Source organism: Melozone crissalis, unplaced genomic scaffold (assembly GCF_028551555.1).
Source record: "Melozone crissalis strain CALT ecotype California unplaced genomic scaffold, PUWL_Pcris_2 ptg000029l_1, whole genome shotgun sequence".
Lineage (NCBI taxonomy): Eukaryota > Metazoa > Chordata > Aves > Passeriformes > Passerellidae > Melozone > Melozone crissalis.
This window is the reverse complement of record NW_026535807.1, coordinates 17,465,427-17,486,260: the sequence shown is the minus strand read 5'-3', so window position 1 is coordinate 17,486,260 and position 20,834 is coordinate 17,465,427. Positions and strand designations below refer to the sequence as shown.

The following is a 20,834-nucleotide window of genomic DNA, read 5'->3' as shown; positions in this document are numbered from 1 at the left end:
CTGCATCCAAAAATCTCTCTTCCTATTAATTGACAATATTGTCCTTGTGCTGTATCAGAAAAGTTTCAAAGTAAATGCAGTGATGTGCCTTGCAACTCCAGGTGAAACTCCAACAATACTCTGGATTTGAAAAGGCTTTTTCAAACTGATACACAGGGGATCAAATAAATTCCACAAACTAGTAACAGACAGAAACCCAAACAAAATGCAATACAGAGAAAAGTGGTGCAAGCCTCAAACACATCCCACATTTGCACACTGCAGCAGCAAGTCAGCACTAACTGCAGTGAAGAGTGACTAAGCCACTTTGAAATGCTCGTGCTACACCCAGTCCCTGCAAACAGCTCCCCATCCTTCCCTGACTCCCTTCCACAGGAGCCCAAACCAATCCTGGCAGCTCCCTGATGAGGGTGGCATTCCTTGATTACATATTCTTCACAGCACTTGCCCAGGGAACAGAAAATCAGCACCATCCTGATGCCAATCTCCAGCTCCCTGTTGCAGTAACTCTCACTATTAAAGCTCTCACAAGGACCATCCACCCTGCTCAAAGCATGCAGCAGCCATAAAAAGACTCACCATTAGAGAAGGCTTAAATTTTTAAACTGCCAAGTATCAAGGTCAGGTCCCCTGTCCTTGAGGGTTTTCACACTGAGCTGCAATGCTGAAGGGAAGGTTTTTTTCTTATTTTCAGACACCCAGAGCAGACAGTGCTGCAGGAACTAAATCCACTGCAATAGCAGTGATCTCTCTGATCCTTCAGGGCCTTTCACAGTGAGGCACTACAGCTTTGAGCCAACACACAGTCTGAGGAGTTAAAAAGGATATATCTGCCCACCATAAGAAAATATTATGAATTGGGAACACGCATTCCTCCTAATTGCTTTCCTTCCCATCTCCAGTCCTTTAAGCTAACACAAATCTACTGCCTAAATATGGAGGGAAAATTCTCAGCTAAAATTGAGGGTGGAGTGTGAAGAGAACTGCAAGAAAAATGTTCACCTACAGCAAAGAGATTAAAATTGATCAGATCCTAAACAAAATATAAACATTCTGTGCTCATAGAAAAGAACATGTTCACTAGCATCCTAAAGTTTTTTCAGAGAAAAAGGAATATTTACATTATTAAAGTAGTTGGGTTTCTTGTTATGCAGTTTTAAACACAAAAATGAGGGAGCACTGTTCTGTGAAATCAAAATTTAAAAAAAAAAACAGCCAACAACAAACCCACAAATCCCAAAAATGAACAAAAATACCCCAACAAACAACCAAATCCCAATTTTGCCACCTAGGAGCTGCCTCTTACCTGACTTGGGGGAGCATGAGGTAGTGAATGCTCTCAGTGTTCTTCTCCTGGACCGAGGCTGGATCAATGAGGGTTTTCAGATTCTGGTACATCAGCTCAGTGATAAATGGAGTATATGGTGCCTGTAATGTTGCATTCAATCACCAGCTTTCCTTTATTGCTTGGACATTATGAATCAGTCATACCATGAATTACATAAGGGCAGTTCAGCAAAAACAATGCTTGCACAGTGTCTGCAACTAGGATGTTACTCAAAATGCAGACTGAAATAAACAATGGAATTCAGACTACTTATTTACCTCCTGCCTGGTATTTAAATGTTATTTTTGGGCATCAGGGAAGAAATCATAATGTGTCCTTATCAATAAGGTGATACAGGTCTTCTTTTTACTACCATGGGGCAGAGAAGCAAAGAGAAGAGTAAGATGGAAAATGAACTGTGCTACAAAGATGCTTTTGTATTAACTGCTTTAAAGTGTTATTGAGGGTGGGGTGTGATTCCCTTACCATGAGTCTGCACATGGAGAATAAGACACTAAACAAAGTTTCCAAGGCCATAATGCAGTCCTCAGTCCCATTCTCACCCTAAATGAAGAATTCACCAAGAAAAATAGACATTTTAGGATCAGGAAATGCACTTCAATAGGCTTCTAAAGTTTCCTATCTTACTACAATACACTTGTTTTACAAACTGTATTAACTTTGGTTGATTCCACTGAGCAAGTCTGTCACAGACATACTTTATGAAAAATCCCTTTGCCAGAATTTTTTCTCCTAAGAAGCTGAGAAGACTCAGAAACAAAATGTAAACAATGGTTATCTGCTGCTGTGGAATGCAACAGGTGCATCTGTGATTGGTCTCATGCCGTTGTTTTTAATTCATGGCCAATCACAGTCCAGTTGTCTCAGGCTCTCTGGTCAGTCACAAGATTTTATTATCATTCCATTCCTAGCTGGCCTTCTGATGAAATCCTTTCTCTATTCTTTTAGTATAGTTTTAATATATCATTTTCTTTTAATATAATATATATCATAAGATAATAAATCAGCCTTCTGAAACATGGAGTCAGATCCTCATCTCTTCCCTCATCCTGGGAGCCCTGTGAACATAATCACACAAGTCCAACACAATTATTGGGCATTTTGGTGGTTTTTCCCACAAAGCACAGAGGAAAGAGAACAGTTAATTTTGGTGCCACTCTCAGGCACAAAGTGACAGCATTTCAAGCCAAGATCTTGTGTGAGCTGCCATGAAAGCCATTGCCAGGGGCTGCCAGGACTCTGCAGCAGGGCAGGAGAGCAGCACTGATCCCTACCTTGAGCCTCCTGCGGTTCATTCTGACGTACCAGTTGGTCAGAACATCCACAAACTTCACCAGCCGGGGCACCACCGTGTACAGCCTGTAAGCTGCAAGGGAAAACGGGTCCTGCAGGTCAAATAAGCTCCTCACCTAGTAACCACATCATCCTCTACAGTCCTGGGGTTAAACACAGCAGAAAGCTCCAAAAAGTGACTAAATATTGATCATTTTACAGCTGTATTTTGAATATGCACAGCACTGTTCTCATGCTCAAGAGAAACACTTTCCCCCCTCCCAAACTGCTTCCCTAATCCCACACAAAGAGACATTATGGGAGCCTTATGCTTTTATCTGACTGGTAAAGAGGATAGTGGATGAGAGACTATTAATGGCAGGGGATTGGGCAAATCCTCCCTTTGCACATGCTGCAAACACAGCCAAGGCACTGCAAGTTGAACAGAAATTACTGAAGAACCAGAAAATAAAATTTTCTTAATTACTGCCAACGCTTCCTCCTTTTGCTCAGCAGATTTAAAATGAGACACCTACTTCAACCAAGTCTCCCTGAATTAATTACAGCTTTTCACTATTATTTAAGTAACAGGGTAAGCTAAAATGTGAAGTAGCAGCAAGGCTGATGAGGTAAGAGATAAACAGAGCTGTATTTTCAAGTTCTGTGTAAATGAAATCATGGAAATCTGCCAGCACCAAGGTCATCCCAACATCACTATGCAATAGGGAAACAAATTTCAGCTGTTCCTGAGAAAACTGGGGGATAAGGGAGACAGACCTTACACAGGACTCAATTTTCTAAGCAAAACCTTGTATTTAACTTCCCTGAAAGCCAAGAGCTTCTTGAGCTCCATTCTGAGGCAGTTTCATTAATCAAGCAGCCACTGAGTAAAATGGATCTTGGCTTTAAAAGCTCCAGCACACTTTTCACTGTGTTTTGTAGAGCAGAAGTGTTTTTAAAGGCAAATAATAGGGATTTAAACCTAAAAAGGAAATGCCCAGAAGATTCACACCATGGTGGGGAAGACACTATTAATGGGGGAATCTGTATTTCTAAAAAATCCCAACCTTTCCCCTAACTATGCATTATTTAGTTAGGAGGACTGTTATAATCAAAATTTTAAATAATCAAAAATCCCACCCTTCAGGGACAGTGTATCTTTAACAACAAATACAGCATTAGCCTGGAAAAATGCATTTCTGTTCTCAACAGCTGTGACCAAATTGTGAAATCTGCTTTTGTGTGAGTCAGGAAAAAGCCATGGATGTACATGGGAGACACCACACACTTCTTTTCATTTCAGTCATCAGGAGAAAAGATGCTTTACTAAAATAAGTGTTTGTATTGGGCACTTTAGTAGAAAATAAAAGCTTAATAAAGCTTATTAATTTTTAATATAGAATTTTAACACCCCTGAAACACATCAAGTTTCAACACAATGTAACTTGTGCCATTTTCCAGGAATGCCGGGAATGGGGCTGAGTCTCCTCTCCTCCAGCTGCACACACTCCTGGGAGGCAAAGCCCTCCCAGGCAGGACCAGCAGAGCTCTTCCCCCTCCCTGGAGTTTCTCCAGGCTCTCCCAAGCACCCAGAGCTGGAGGGGGCACAGGCTGAGCCCCTTCCCTGCCCCTCAGCCCCTGCAGGGGAGTCAATCCCACACCGACCCCACGCTGCCACCTCTCCAAGTGCCAGCAGAAACTGGGACAGAATTACCACAAGTTGGACTTAATGGAAGCATTTTTCCAGAGGCAGGAGCTGGGTGTAAAATTCAGCTCCACTCTAAAAGACACTTCATGGATAAAATGGAAGAGGCAGAGCCCAGCTGCAGCATTTCCCTGGTCACTGGGGTCTCCTCACCACAGGTTCAAACCTGTGTGTTCTTACACCCCATGACCTCCAGCTACAAGAATTTATATTTTTATTTATCTCCTTTATTGAGCATTTGATAGTATCAGTCACCATTATAATCTTTCCTTTTCTCTCCCTAACATTTTTCCTAGTTGAAGTGATACAAAGTAGAAAATATTTTCAAAAAAAAAAAAAAACAAAATAGGTTTGCAAAAGAGATTAGAGTATCATGTCACAGTACACAAATTCACTTCATCTCATTAAGATCTGCCTGACTGAATCCAGAGTTTATGCAGAAAAATTAATTGAAAAATTCTGTTTATTAATCCCTTCCACATGAGACTGCCACTCATTTGCTGAGCACATGATGTTATCTTCATCTAACACAAGACAACAGTATTTCCTACCAACACTACTGCCTTGGAAGCCTTTGCATTGTCATTTTCCAGCAGAAACTCTTTTCTCCTCTTGAAAGGATCTTATTTTATAAAGATGGTCACTGACACATCTCTTTTTCTCAGCTTCATCTTCCTCTCAGAAATCCAGAGCAGATAATTCAAATTTCTACTCCCATATTCACCTTCCTACAAATATTTCTGATTAAACCATTCACTAATCCAAGATCCCAGGTTCACAAACTCACAAATGAATTTTCTGCTGTCCCTCAGAGTTATTTTCCTCTTCACAAGCAGCACATAAACTTGCATAGGCTCTACTTATTTCTGTTTGGCAACACTTGAAGCTCAACACAAACCACCATCAAATTTCAAGGACAACAACTTGCAGGAAAAGAAGCCACATTTTCATCAATGAGAGCCAGCTTTTATCATATTGCTAGGCTGGGTAGCTTGAGGATTCCTTCCTCCTTTAATAAAATGTTCTTAAATGAGCTCAGTGAATTCTGCAGGTACCAAATGAGCTGGTTCCCCTGTCACAGCCAGATAAACTGCTCTGCTCCTGGTGACAGTGACCATGACACCAGTCAGGGGGGGGAACAAGAGATGAGGGCAGTGCAGGACTGTCCTGTGTCCTGCTGAACTCATATGTGCCAATCACAAATTTCCTTATTGCCTGTTATCCCACTTAACACCTTCCTTCCCAAGCCCAAGGCTGCTAAAAATTCTTCTGGGGGCAACTTAAGATCACAGGTACTGAGGGAGTTATTTGTTTATTCATGAACAGGAGTGACAATGGCCAAAGCCACCTTCTTTCCAGTATCTGGGCTTCCAGTGCCCTCAAATGCACCAAAACCTCTTCAAATCATCTGCAGGTTTATCAACTACCTGAGGGGGTTCTTGCAGCATCTCCTCTTTGCAATTAAGTGTCTCAATGGAATGTGAGCATCAAGAGGTATGGGATGATGAAAAAAACATCATAAAGGAAAAAAACCTGCACAGTATCCTTTACAGCTATCCTAATGCCATCCACTCTGCTGCACACACTCCCACAGCATGATTCCAAAGAAACCCTCTCCATGGAACCATACCAGGGAAAAATTTATTGCCAGTGCCCATGTACCCACCAAAATTATTTTATTCAGCTGACTTGAGCACTGCCCATTTTATCCCTTTTTTTACAGCTTCTCCAAATTCTATTTGGCTTCCTTTTCAGTGCTGTCTTTCAGTGACTATTATAAAATTATTAATTGCTCCAAGCACTGCAGACGTTGTTACAGCAACAAGCTCCATCCCTGAGCTCACAGGATTAGCTGTGACAAAAAAAGCCTCATCACTTTTTGAAATCTCATGAACAAGCACAGCAAAATCTGACTTAACACCCATGAAAGAAGCATTCCATGGATTATTGTAGCTGGTTAGATTTCCTTCCTTTTATCAAAGTCTCCCACAGAATTAGGGAATCTCTGTATGGAAAGGCAAGTTCTGCAAACCAACACGAAACACCCCCAGACCCCCTGAGCAAAAATGCATACCTGCCATTTCAGCTTTGAAGAACTGGATGAGGGACTGGGTGAAAGAAAGAATCCATTTATCCATGATGTTATTGCTCTCCTTAACTGTGTTCTCATTGTAAAGGAATTCTCTTCCCTCATCCTATCATCAAAACACAAAGCAGATTTCCAAGTCATCAGGGTATACAATCAAACCTCTGTATCCAATTACCTGCCAGCTAGCACTATTTTGGCATCTTCCCTGGGTTCCACTGGTTTCCCAGCAGCAAACATTAAATTCCAGACACAGCTATGTAAGTGAAGGAGCTGTGCAAAACCTGTGTCTCACTGCTGCCTCTCCAGCACCTTTAACTGCAAAGGAGGTTGGTGATTTGGGCTGTTAAAGCAGATAAAAAGCAACACCAATCCTTTCCCAGGCTCCAGACACAGGCCAGGATCCTGGAATTTACACAGCTCCTTCATCCAGGAGGGTCTGAGGCATTTCTAAGGAATTCACTGTGCAGATGGATTCTGTTGGGAAAGCAGGCCTAGAAACAAGACCATGACTTTTTTAAGAGCATGGGACAATCTCAACACACTGAAACACAGATGAATGAAACAACCTGAAAAAACAGGTGGAATTTATAGCATCCAACATGCACACAGTGCACTTCTGCTGCTTTCCAGAGCACTGATGTTTGCAGACATCTGAGAAATGGCATCACTTTGCTAGTTCTGCAGGCCCTTGCAAGCAAGACCATGTCTGACTCCTTCCCACATTCTTACAACAGGTTGGAAACAGGTTTTGTTTTGTTTTTTTTTGGTTTTTTGTTAAATTTACAAACAGTATTTAATAGCTGGTTTTAAAAGCCTTCAGACTTTCCCTTCCCTCAGAGTCCAGATGAAAAAATCTGTCTGGATTATTAAACCCAGATCCTACAGATCCACTTTCACAGTACAAAGAAGAAGATTCATAGGAAAGAAATGCAGAAGAGGAACAATCCCAGTGTGAGGTCAGCAGTCATTAACCAACTACAATTAAAGGGGGAATTACAGTAAGCATTAAATCATTATTATACCTGATCCAGGACACTGGGATTTTACTTGCACTCTTGCAGGAAGCAGAACACAATGAAGTTGCTTAAACCTAATGAAACCTAATTTAAGCATTAACACATCCAATAGCACATTCTTTTGGCTAATATGGTGCATAGGAAGGATTTTACTATTTAGAAAGAGAAAATCCTGAAAATACTGAATTACTAAACCTATCTCCCCAAGCACCTGGATTTTCCACTGGGGTTTTCCATCCCCAGTTGAGCTGACACTGCAAGATTTAATGGGATCACAGCAAAAAGCTATAAAGGTCACTTTAGACAATTCAAAGGTCACACAGGATAAACAGGTGTATTTTGGGGGTAACATCTAAATTTGTCTAGGGATCCTAAAATAAGACTTGTTGAACATTAGGATCTGGAGTTAGCAAACTTTCTCCCCAAAGAGGTTGCTAAAACAGATAAACCCAATAGTTTAAATCAGCTGTTTACTGTACTGATTTCTGAATTGAGCTGCCTTTATTGATTCAAATGGCAGCTCCACAGTGCCCAGGCTGCCACTGCAAGTGCAAGGTTTGGACTCTTCATTCAGTTCCCACTCTCCCATAGAAGTCTGCACTAAACCTGCTGTCATTAATTTCAGTTAAAAGATTAAAATTGATTTCAATAGAAACTGTACAAAATACACATCAAATCTTCAATTTTAATGAAAAATTACTATAAGAAAGAAATTTTAATCTTGCTTTCACACTCAAAGTGTAGAAACTCCTGTCACTCATCCAGCATTTTTAGCAGACTTCAAATGTAATCTACAAGTCTAAAGCATTATTGCTTTTGTGATTTGCCTTTCTTTCCATTCCATTTCTGAATCTTTTTTCTAAGTTGCATTTAAATATAACTTTTAAAAAAATTACTGTCATGTTACAGAAGACAATCTCCTTGCTGTGGCTAATGTATTCAGGACTGAGTATTCCCAAGTTAAGCATTTTAATGCAGATTCATAATTAAAGTTCCTGTAAATGAGTTAGCTCAAGAAACTGTCACAGCAGCCACTACTGCAAATAACTTTGCTGACTGATTTGCAGTTCTGCTCAGTGTGTGTGGTGCTGAGCACAGCTCTCAGTGCAGAGGAACCTGCAGCCCAAGTGACAGATCCTGCTGGACAGATCCTCCTGGACAGGAGCTGTGCTGGCCACACCACACAGGGAACAGCAAGGAAAAAACAGCAGCACAAAGGTAGGATCAGTGGGAACTGCTGCCTCCAGCTGCTCTGGAAACACCACCAAGAAAACCCACCCATGTTCAGCAGGGACATCTCAGGAGGATCCCCTGAAGCACACGTGGCTTTAACTGGTGTTCCCAGGGGTGAGGAGCAGCAGGTAATTGCTCAGTGTGTCCTGGCCCCACAAACACCAGGTCTGGAACTCCAATTTCACAAGTCTGAATGCAGCAGCAGCATCCCACAGATGTGAAATAAAAGGGACTCAACAGCACTCTGATCTGAGAAATGAGAGCTGTCATGTCTTAGCAATCCCTCACTTTCCTTTCCCCCTTCCTATTTAATAAGCTTGGTCAAGAACACAAAGATGCAGGTGGTTACAACTTTATAAAGCGTGGTACAAAGAGCAAATAACAGATTAGGAGCAAGTATAATAAACAGTTTGATCTAACTCAGACCAAGGAGTAAAGACGAGATGACCTCCAGAGCCCAGAACTCCCTCCCAATGTGAATTTCCCTGCCATGGTGATTCCCTGAGCCCTGAAGGAGCAGAGCCCAGATCTCCCTCCCAGTGTGAATTTCCCTGCCATGGTGATTCCCTGGACCCTGAAGGAGCAGAGCCCAGGAATTTCCCTGCCATGGTGATTCCCAGAGTCCCCTGCCCTGCCCTGTACCTTGTGCTGCAGGACCTGCACGTTCTGCACCAGGAAGCGATAGGCGTTGTACCAGGGCAGGAACACATCCTTCAGGATATCCCTCACCCCCTCCTCCTTAAACCTCAGGTTCTCTGCTCTTACCACGGGAGAATTGATCAGGTACAACCTGCAAAATAAGAGCACAATAGTTCAAAGCTTAAACCTGCAAATACTGATAGGGTTTCACAGGAAAAACTCCAAAGATGGCTGTACTGTAGGCATGTAACAAACTGAACATAAAACCATTTACTTGTAACCGCTGCAGGAGTTTTTCTGCTGCACACAGAATTTGAATTGAAATTTTCTTTTTCACTCTCTGTGCTAACACATGCTCAGGTGCCATCATAATGTAAAACAAGCAGAGGTTGTGTGGTTCATCTTTAGGATTGTTGTGGTAATATTTTGAATTCCTTAACCATTAGTATCTTTCTATTCAACCCTGTTCATCTCCTCAATTATGAAAAGCTTTGGCAGAACTAAGGAGCAAAACAAACCAGGCAAACCCAAGGGAAAGAGCAGAAATCAATATTTTCAAGAAAGACAGCCCCAGAAGGGAACAAAGGCTGTGCCTCCTGCAATACAAATCTTGTATCCAAAGGCAGCTCTGAGAGAGCAAAGCAGAGGATCCAGGTGACACCAACTACTGATACAAGGGACAGAAATGTCCCTCAGCTTCTTTGCTGCCTCTCAGTTAAAAAAAAAAAATAAAACCCACCTTCTTCCCCAAATAAACATTCCGTCTCCAGAAATAAACTGGAATCTATCAAGTTGAAATAGAAACGAGGCCTTACTCAGGTGTCAGAAAAACTTGAATCCAAACTTGATTTAGACACACTTCATTTAATTTTCCAAATATGAAAACCAAACCAAACATTTTTTCGTTTTAAAGATTATGGCATTTTTCAATCCAAATTTATTAACCCATTTTCTCACATTTTTAAAGTTTTAAAATCATGATTCTAAACTAATATAACTTTACAGGCACTTCCTTTAAGAGGCTTTAAAATCTTAATGGAGTTTGACACAGCACATTCAAGAATACCAGACCATAAATTCTTCAGGAGAGGAAGAATTCTTCAGGAATTCTTGCATTAAAACTAATAGATAAAAATAGAGCTGCCAGAATAAACAGACAGTAATGCAGCACAGAAATGTGCTTTTTCAGTACTGGATTTAAAAAAAAAATTAAAAATATTAAAAAATAAAAACCAACAACATTTTTTACATTTTTTAACACAGATTCATAGAATGGTTTGGGTGGGAACAGACCCCAAAGATCATCCAAGTAAATTCATACCTGAATTCAAATTATAAATTTACAGAAGTACAGAACAATTAATGGCAATGAATAGTAAGTCCTTAAATGAAACTAGAATTTAGGTCTATCCTTAAACCTTCCTTCTACCACAATTATTTATGTGCTACAGTTTGGTGGTTTTGTAGTTTTGTTTTTGGGGGTGGGTTTGTTGTTTTAATAAAGCAGCCCTACCCTGCCTTACAATACGTAAATGTTAAAAAAGAACAATTTCCTCAATTACTCTAATTCAAAGATGCATTTATTTATTGTATGGACAGAGAAACAAAGCCCACAAGAAAAGCAGAGTTCCATCAGTTTAGTTACAGCCATTCAGTTACCCACTGGGCAGAAATAAAACCTTCCTCAGATTAAGCCAGCGTCACTGAGTTTGCTGACAATGCATGAGAAAAAAGTGAATTATCTCCTCTTCACCCCTCAAACCAGCAGCTTGTTGCATTATTGCTCCTGCATTTGAAGACCAGGTTGAGAGGAAGATCCAACTGCTCCCCTCTAACAGCAATCCTCACCCAGCACAGAGGAAAGCAAAGCCTGGAAATACCAGGACCAGCAAATTCCTTCTGACACAGCTCAGCTTGGACAGGTCACCAGCCCAGGTCTCAGCAATGTTAAAATTGTAACTGGTTTGGCCTTTCTAAAAGATTTCACTCAGGATTCAAATTTCATGAAGCCTCAAGTTGGGCTGTTAAATTTACTGTGCTGTTATTTCTGCTGTTTGCTCAATTCCATATTCATTTCACCAACTTATATCTATATTTTCCACTGATCTATTTATCAAGCTACTGCTGAGAATACTTCAAAGCTGGAGTTAGAATATACATATATATTTGTGTACTGCAAAAGCTAAAGTAACTCTGCAGGGAAACAGTGCCAAAAAAAAACCCTCAGTTGTAGCTTTTGCTATAAACAGAGAACATCAAGAACCTCAGAAAAGGCAGAGAACTGAATTGCTTAGCTCCTTCCAGAAATGAGCCCAGGCTGCAATGCTTTTTTACTCTCTGTGTGGGTGTAGGTATAAATAAATGTGACATTAAAGAATGAGTACACTGGCAGAAAAATGAATTAGCTTCTTAGAAATTTCAAAAAAAACCCATGAATAATGGAAGTGTAACTTCTGGTGTTTGAGATTTTTTTTGGTTTATTTATAAAAAAGGCAGGGTTGTTTTTTTTTTTTTCAACAGAAACATCACCTGTGATTTAAAAATCTCCAGTATGAGTAACTCCAACCCTTTTCACTTTTATTATTGCAGCTACCAGCTCAGTGCTACCCTGCTACCACACCTTGTTGATTTGTAAAGAGCAACCTTGATTAAATGTAAGAATTCCACTCAACTCTTCACTGTAAACATGCTAAAGCTTGAAATAATTAGAACTTCACATGGATTCTGTTAAATTATCTAGAAGCAACAACCATCTTCCCCAAACAAACACTCCACTCCCATTCAGCCCATCAGTTCCGTGTGTAGCTGTAAAACACAATGTGTGAGAGCTGAAGGGTTTCTTGTATACACAAGAATTACAGGGCTCCAGAGAACTGCCCAAGTAGTGCATTCCTGCAGTTATTAAAATGTCTTTTATGTAGCTTTACCTCAAGGTACCACCTGATGCATGCAGTCAGTGCACCAAGTGACTCCGTAATCACTTCATGTGCTCCTGTAATTTTAATGAACCACTTGAACTGTGTTTAATCTCTGTTTGACCAGGACAATTTATCCACACACATTAGGCTGCTCCACTTCTGCTCTTGTGGTGCCACTACTATTAGGTGCAAATAATGTTCTTACATCCACAAACACAAAGCACTTTCTAGAAAATGTATAGTGCAAACAGGAAACAAATGTTTTGTGCATCATGCATAGACCCTCCTCTAAGCAATGATTTAACAGTGATCTTGTTGTGCTGTTATCAAATATTTTATTCCCATTTTCACTGGCTCAGATTATCAGTGCTGGAAGAAGCAGATCCCCTGGGCTTTAGGGAAGGAGACATGCACTGCATCCATTGCCAGTTCTTTGCAGTCATTCACTTTTGCAGCTACTTCTGTCACAGTGGTCTAGAAGCTTCTAAAATGAACTTTCTTCCTGCTGCTAACTGTCAAACCACCCAAGCACCCTCTTGGTATGGATCTGCCATAAGCAGGGAGCCAAGACATCCCACAGAACATCCAGCAGAGGAACCCCACCTGAGTGCATCAGCTCCATAACTGTTCACAATGTGCATCGGATCAGGGTAGTTCTTCTTCCTTTTGCTCATCTTCTGGCCATCACTAGAAAATATCAGAACGTAAGAATCAATTCTCAGAACTTTTTTAACACTTTTAACACTTATTTTAATGGATAAAGAAAAAAGGACCTTCAAATCCTGCTCAGTTTTTCTGGCCTAGTACGTTCCTGGTGGCACAGACATAATTATAAATATCTATATATTAGCACATCCTTTCTGTAGGACTGTTGAACCTAAAAAACAACTGAAAAAACCAAAGCCCACCCAGGAGGCTCCCAAGTTACAAATCTAAGCAGGAAATCTGTCCTTCCTACCCAAGCTGAGGAAAGATGCACTTGTTTTGAATCAATCCCTCCAGCCCACTGATTTTTTTAATTTCCATTGGAAAATAAAGGGAAACAAATATAATTAAATTTAAATTACATCTAAAACTACATTTATCATCCCCTTTACTCTGCATAACAGGTACAATTTCTTTCCTATTCTTGTTATTCATTTTCTCTCTCCAGGCAGGACTGGCCTGCTGGGAAGAGCCCAGTGCAGCAGATGCTGGGATGTGTGAGCCTCTCACTCTCAGATGCCTCTTATCTCCTACAGCACAGATATCACCCTGGCAAGTCTTAACAGCTCCAAAGCCCATTTCACATTCCATTTACAATTTCCAGGTTTTATCTGAAACATTCTTTGACTAAAAAGCTGCTCAGGAAGGAGCTGATTGACACCAACCTGGCAAGGACAAGGCCGTTCACAATGACATTCTTGAAAGGAGGCCTCCCAAAAAGAGCAGTGGACAGCACCAGCAAAGTGTAGAACCTGAAACAAGAGACAACACAAATGGGACTTTATAAATACACCAAGCTAAAGCCTGCATGTCTTCATTACAAAATAAATGTGTCATTATGCTTCCTTCCTCTGGCAAAGGTAAATTTTAAGTCTGGGGAACACTTATGTGGCAAAGAGTCAGAAGAGGAGCCATGGAATGTAGATCTTCCTTCTGAAGCATATCATGCTGTTTGCTCAGCTGGGATCTACTAGTCCAGGAAGGCAGAAAAATTTTAATAGGAAGCATTAGGAAGATCATGAGGAAGAAAACTGCAGCAATTTCCCTCTTTAGCAGAAAAAAGGGAATTCTGCCCCTGAACAAGTTTCCCATTTGCTCACTGCAAACCTGTCAGGACCAAACAGAGCACTCAGGACCAGCACATTTTTGTTTGTGTGTTAATTCTGTGTTCTTCAGCCTGACAGTACATAGTATAAAGTATAAAAACAAGCTACCAAAAATGAGAGAAGCCTCCTTCCAATGCTGCCAAAGGTTTGATTGGAAGGAGGTTGTGGCTGCCTGCTTTAATCAGCCATCACTAGGAAACAAGAGAATGTTCCCCCAGCAAAGGGCAGCAGTGGTTCCTCCCCATTCTATTTGACGTGTTTACAACCACTCTATAAACTTGGACACTCTGGAAATCAGTGCTGGAGCAAGCACAGGCACCTATTGTTCACAGGCTGATATATGATTATATCTGGGAAATTAAGTGGAAGTGCAGGATGATGTGATAATTTCACACTCAGGAGCCAGAGCCTTCACCAAAGGAGGGCTGTGTGAGCTGCTGGAACTGCACTGCTGGTAATTACTTTAAAGAAAGTAACTGGAGGGTGGGCCACAGCTTTCCTGGTTCAAAACAGGCATCACACTGACAACTGCTTAGCAACCTTCAAAGAGAAGGTGATTATAAAAAAGCTATAATAAGGCACAGGAGGTTATGTCTCAGAACTATGTATTTGCATGAAGATTTAGGGGAGAAACACTTCATGGGGGGAAAAAAATCCATCTGTATGTTCCAAAGTTGTTTTTATCAAAAAGCAGCCTATAATTGCAAAAGCATTATTCTGACACTTGAGGGTCCTTTGCAGAGGTTGCTGTGTGCATTTATTAAGTGACTTCCATGACAACTCTGATGTTTATCTCATCCAGACCCCTAACTCTCAAAATAACCTCAACTCACACTGCAGGATACAAATTCTCTTTATTAAACTGCAGTTTAATTTCATGAATTTTAAACAATACTCCTCCATCTGCACACAAACATGTGCATTCAAAATCCCTGTATTGATTTTTTTAAAAAAACCCCAAAACACAAATATCTGACTATTTACTCAGGTGACTGACACCTCAAGCCTACAGGGCTGAAAGGTCATTACAAACACAGCAGTTTTTCCTCTGTACTTACTAAAAAGTTCCTCAGTGACAAAATCCCAGCACTTTCTGCAAACTGGTCACAAATTCTCCTATTAGAGCACCTGAATTTGCAGGTAAAAAGCACAGGGCAGAACTAGGAGAGATTTCAATGTTCTTCAGGAATTCCTAATTCCCTGTATTAGGAAAGTTGTACAGGCAGACAGTGGGCACTGAAAAAATGCATCCAAGGATACATCACAAATTTTATGTTCAAATTGTCAAACCCAAAGAGCCTCAGCATGAGGTGCCTGAGCTGATGACAGCTACAAGACTGTCTCTGAAAACCTGTGATCCACATATACTGATGGAACTCTTCAGATTCTTCCTCAGGTTGTGCTTTTAGAATTCACCCCATTCACTCTGAATATTTTAAAGCAGTGTCTTTCTGCACCTTATTTTTGAAATATGTTGTCCACAGACACACTTGTTTCCTGAAAACTTCCTCAATTTCTCTGCTGCTTCACCTTCCATTCACCAAATCTCAGATTGTTCCTAGGTATGTCCTTGCAGATAAACACCTGTCAGTCAACCAACAGTAAAAAAGCCATAACAAGGACAGGATTTCACTCCTTTGCTCTACTTTCCACCAAGGAGAAAACAGGGAGGGAATCTTTTCTCCTTTTCTTCTTGAACATCTGTGGATAAACTCATGATCCTGTGGTTCATGCCAAACCCTCCAGCTTTGAACTCCCTATGGGCCACCACATTCTGACCACAACCATAAATCTTTGCTGCATTTCCCTGTACAGAGGCAGAGCCTTTCCTACCACTCTGCCTGGACTGCCAGTCGTGCAACCCAACTACTCTGAGATTTTGTCCCGTGGCTTTAACAAATATAATTCAGCTGGTTCTCTATCCATGCAGAAAGTCATCAAAAATATCACTTTCCTGGACAATCACCTCCTTCACATTAATTTTCCCCTTGTCTCCCTTGATTTTTTTCTCCTCTTCTGTGGAGTGAACCGGAAGCCACCAGACCTGCACCTCCTGAGCCTTTCCCCACCTCCCAGTCCTCACTTCACAGCAGCTGCAGATTCTGACCTGACACAAAACCAATCTCCATTCTCAATCTTCACACTTCCAACAGGATGTGCCAAACACAAATCACATCCTGTGCTCCCAGCACTTCAGAACTCACCCCTGCTCCTTGTTCTTAGACCTCACATCTTAATTCCTCCTGTCTCTCACAAATCACAAGTGCTCCACTACAAATCACCCAACACTTGCTGCTAGCAAAGCCCCAGCTCATTAACAACCTGGGAGAGGTGGAATTGAGGAGGGTGTTCTGATTTCCCACTACAAACAGGTGAAACACACCTGGCTCTGGCTAAGAGTCCCAGGAACTCTTACAGTGATGTTAAGAACAAAAAACCCCAAACTGAAAAGGGAAAGCCTCCTCTTGCACCCTGATTATGGCACACAAGTCTGAGGGCTCACATCAAATACCTTCATCCTGAGTTCCTCCATTAAAAAAGAAATTATTTCTAATTTTTCCAGATGAAAAGAATAAAGAGAGAAAACTAACTTTTTAATTCTCCTTTTGCTACCCAACAGTATTTGATTGTTTACTGAGGTATTAGATAATTTTTTGCATCACAATAAAGGGGTTGAAAAATGAAGACATTTCACTACAGTCATGAAATTTAGTTGTATTTGGCATCCTGCCTGCTTTGGTTGCTTGGTTTGTTGGGGGGTAGAGGAGTGGGCAAAGGGAAGTGCCAACTGTATTGCAGAGGAATTTATTTAGCTGTAATACCTCAAGTTACTGGGTGGAAAAGTTCTGCTTGGACAGAGTCAAATTCACTAATCCAGAAAATACAAAAAATTCATCTTCATCTGTCAATTTTTACAGTCAACCTCAAACTTCAGACATGGACTAAACACTTTGCAATGCTAGAATTAAAGCTGTATGCAGGCATACAAGTATGTATGAGAACATTAACCACAGAAAATCAGACAAAATTTTTCATGGATGATTGAAAAGGATTTATCCAGAGTGAAAGAAGCAGATGTATTTACAGCTGAAAGCTTTGACTTTTTTGTAAACTATAAAATCTTAACAACATAAGGTTTGATTTAGTTTTTTTCTGCACTCATATAAACCCAAAACTCAATCTTAGAGTAAAAGTTATCAGGCTATACATTGGCTTGAAATCCTCAACACATTGACTTCCATTTCAACCGACTCAACTGCAGCTCTGTCTCTAGCAGATAACTCAAGTTCTGTGATCATTCAGCTGCTGAGATTTTTCCTTATCAGGCCTAAGATGTGCCCTATTACCTACTGATGTCTTCCATAACAGCTGGGAAGTTTTCTTGCTAATATTGTATTTCTCCAACAACTTTTTCATCACCAAGCTTTAGACCACCTTGTGGTTTAGTTTAAAAAATTAATTATACACTTACCTATACAGAAACAGTCAAGTTATCTGTACAGCATTACCCATAGATATGGAAGTATTGAAGCCATGACAGTTTAAGTAGAACGATAGCGAATTTATCATGGGGTGAAAAATAGATTTTTGGGGTTTTTAGAATGGGAGTTCAGGGGGCAAGATGGAAGAATCTGGCTGTGTCAAGTCCTTCTTCTTCTTGGCCTCCATCTTCTGCTGTGATGTTGGCACTTTTAGATTGGTTTAGAGTAGAAGCTCACTGTCTAAATAGGTGATAGGTATTGGGAAGTTATTGTAAATATTGTACACATAGTTTTTAGTATAAAAAGATAACACTGCCCTGAGGGTAGCCAGTGTGCCTCTGACTGTCTTGCTGAGAAGACCTCAGCAGGTCAGAGAAAGAATTTTATAGATAAGGAACAATAAACAACCTTGAGACCGAGAAACGAAGAGCTCTGACTCCTTCTTCAAGCGCTGGGCTGGGAAAAGAGACTTTCTAACGCATCTTGGGGTCCCTGTGACCAGCTAGAGTGCCGAGGCCCCCAGAGCTAATAAGGCAGGAATTACCATCCCCGTGTCTGGTCGATGCCCTCGGCGATGAAGTCGGCGGGGAAGGCGTCCTCGAGCTCCCTCCGGCTCTCGAAGGGGTAGTGCACCTGCGCGTAGGGCATGCTGCCGCTCTCGAACCAGCAGTCAAACACCTCGGGCACGCGGCGCAGCGCGCCCTTCCCGCGGCGCGACGGGATGTGCAGCCCGTCAATGCTGCAAACAGGACACAACCCACCTTTAAAAATCTGCCTTAAAATTCAAATGGTTTATTCAACCTTAACAGAAATACAACAGAAGGACTCAATCATCTTTGTTTCGGGTGTGCTATGTATCTCTGCGTTGTCATTGCTACCACGTCACAGACATCTTTTATGAAAAATCCTTTCCTTAGGATTTTTCCTCCTGAGAAGCTGAGAGGCCTCAGAAACAAAATGCAAACATTGATTATCTGCTGCTGTGGAATGCAACAGGTGCATCTGTGATTGGTCTCATGTTGTTGTTCTTAATTCATGGCCAATCACAGTCCAACTGTCTCAGACTCTCTGGTCAGTCACAAGATTTTATTATCATCCCTTTCCATTCCTTGCTAGCCTTCTGATGAAATCCTTTCTTCTATTCTTTAGTATAGTTTTAATATATAATTTTCTTTTAATACAATTTATATCATAAAATAATAAATCAGCCTTCTGAAACATGGGGTCAAGATTCTCATCTCCTCCCACGTCGGGGTTGCCTACAAATTCAACACTACCAGAAGTCTTGACCCCATGTTTCAGAATATGTCCCTCAGCCATATTCTTTCCTATGTCTATTGAACAGAAGTGATCTAACATTTAAAGTGAATCAGTAAAGGAAAATAGCTCTTGGTCACGTGAACAAACCCTCTGAAGAATAAAATGTGCAATGATGTCCCAACCTGACTTGATTTCCCTGAACTCAGAGAAGTGCATTTGGTGTCTCATTTAACCAGAGTTTAATTTCCTGCAGATTTAGTGTTATAGATGGATAATGAGATGATTTGCTCTCACAATTCAAAGATAACTATTGTGTGAATATTAAGAAAAGCTTTAGTGATGTACAGTTATGTTGTTGTAGTTCAGACGCCCTCTGTTCTCCCCATGGTTCCCTTTCCCCCCTGTATTATGACCATCAGACAAAGTGTTCCCTTTAACAGTCTCTGTAATTTTTTGTATTAACAGTGTTCAACAAGTGTTTTTCAAAAGAAAAAAAGAACCTGACATCTATATGTGTTAATCACAAGTCCTGTTACAACTTTTCTATTCCCTAAATCTGTTTCCCAGGGTTTGAGCAAAAACAACCCAAGGTTTTTTTATGTCTGATTATCTATTTCTAACACCCAGTGGAGTCCCTGTGACCCACCTTTCTCGATGCAGATCTGTCACTTTCACTCCAGTCAGCTCCTCCAGTTCTGCCATTGAACCAACACAAACCACCTGCAGGAGAAATTACAGAAATTTAGCCAGTTATTGGTACACAGCAGGTTTGGTTTTTTTTGGTGTTTTTTTTTTTTTAATATCAGACAGGAGACTTGCACTATCTCCTGTAGCAGTTAATAGAGCTGAAAAAAAAACAATATACATTTTGTACAAGGCTCTCCTTTCTCAAATGATGTTAAAGACCACTGCCCTGATTTAATACAATTCATGTCACAGGAAGTGGAGACTGGGAAGCAGCAGCATGTTGGCAGGTTATCAAAAAATGGGGAGGGCTTCTCCAAACCAAACACAACCAAAAACCTCTGAAAATTCAATGACTGATTTTACACAAACAGGAGTTTCAGATCCCAAGTTCCTCCCCTAAAGTAAGTAGCTCATTATCCATATGTGTTCCATCCCAGGTAGACAAAACTGTACATGTTAAAGGCTTTTTATTTAAAGCAAAGAAAGCATCACAGCTACCAAAGGGGTTGCTAAGAAAGACTTTTCTTGTGCACCAACGTGCTATTAAGAAAAATGCTGATTTCCACATCAGATTTGCACTGACATCATGAAACAATGATTCTAAAAAACTGTATGAGAAAGCAGAAAAGCAAAGGTTTTACTTTATGTTTTACTGCAATGAGCCCTCCCAGACCCTGTGGCCTCTCTCATCTGCCAGGAATCACGAGCCACAAGCTGCAGCACAGGCCTGGATTCTGGAGATGCTGTCCCACATGCCATCCTTCCCATTTAGAACAGCAACAGAAAAACCCCAGGGTCTGACAGATCTAACAGGGAAGGAGTTAAATGTAGCACCACAAAGAAGCTGTAAATAGGCCAGACGTTTTTCACATGAAATAACTTTGGAAGTTGCTCTTAAGATACAAAAAATCAGAGCACTGCTCAATTCCTTGAGCAAGTCTTAAACATATGCATATGTATACACATGGAAATTGTGACTAAGTGAAAGGTTTTGGTGTATTTCGTTCCAAAAAATTGTCATGAATTACAGAAAAGACAGAAACTCAGTCTGATTTGGGTTTTAAGACATGATTTTCCCAGTCTGATTCAAGTGCTGATCTGCATTACTAATCACCATTCGCTATTGTTAAAGTACTTTGGAAATGTGATATTTTCATTGCTTATTTGTCTTTTTTTTCCTGTGGGAAATGAGGCAGGACAATGATTCCACTAGCCAGGTACAAGAGGCTCCAGAATGCACACAAACTACACCAGGGGATTGATTCCAGGTGAAAATACATCTTCATCAACAAACTATTTTAAACCCAGATCTTTTCTTCATTCATGTGGCCCCATAAGTAAACACAGAGGCTCAAGTGAGCAGCAGCAGGTGCT

At 40.8% G+C, this 20,834-nt stretch overlaps 1 protein-coding gene across 1 annotated transcript in view; it reads right to left on the bottom strand.

Moving 5' to 3' along the window:
• Positions 1–20,834, bottom strand: part of IARS1 (isoleucyl-tRNA synthetase 1) — a 95,900-nt gene that overhangs the window by 23,870 nt on the left and 51,196 nt on the right. The window contains exons 16-24 of the mRNA XM_054280862.1: positions 19,420–19,493; positions 18,058–18,252; positions 13,591–13,677; positions 12,824–12,907; positions 9,306–9,453; positions 6,400–6,520; positions 2,623–2,714; positions 1,814–1,891; positions 1,307–1,428 (exon numbers count right to left, since the gene is read on the bottom strand). Coding sequence (XP_054136837.1) covers positions 1,307–1,428; positions 1,814–1,891; positions 2,623–2,714; positions 6,400–6,520; positions 9,306–9,453; positions 12,824–12,907; positions 13,591–13,677; positions 18,058–18,252; positions 19,420–19,493 — 1,001 coding nt within the window. The remainder of the gene's footprint in view (positions 1–1,306; positions 1,429–1,813; positions 1,892–2,622; positions 2,715–6,399; positions 6,521–9,305; positions 9,454–12,823; positions 12,908–13,590; positions 13,678–18,057; positions 18,253–19,419; positions 19,494–20,834) is intronic.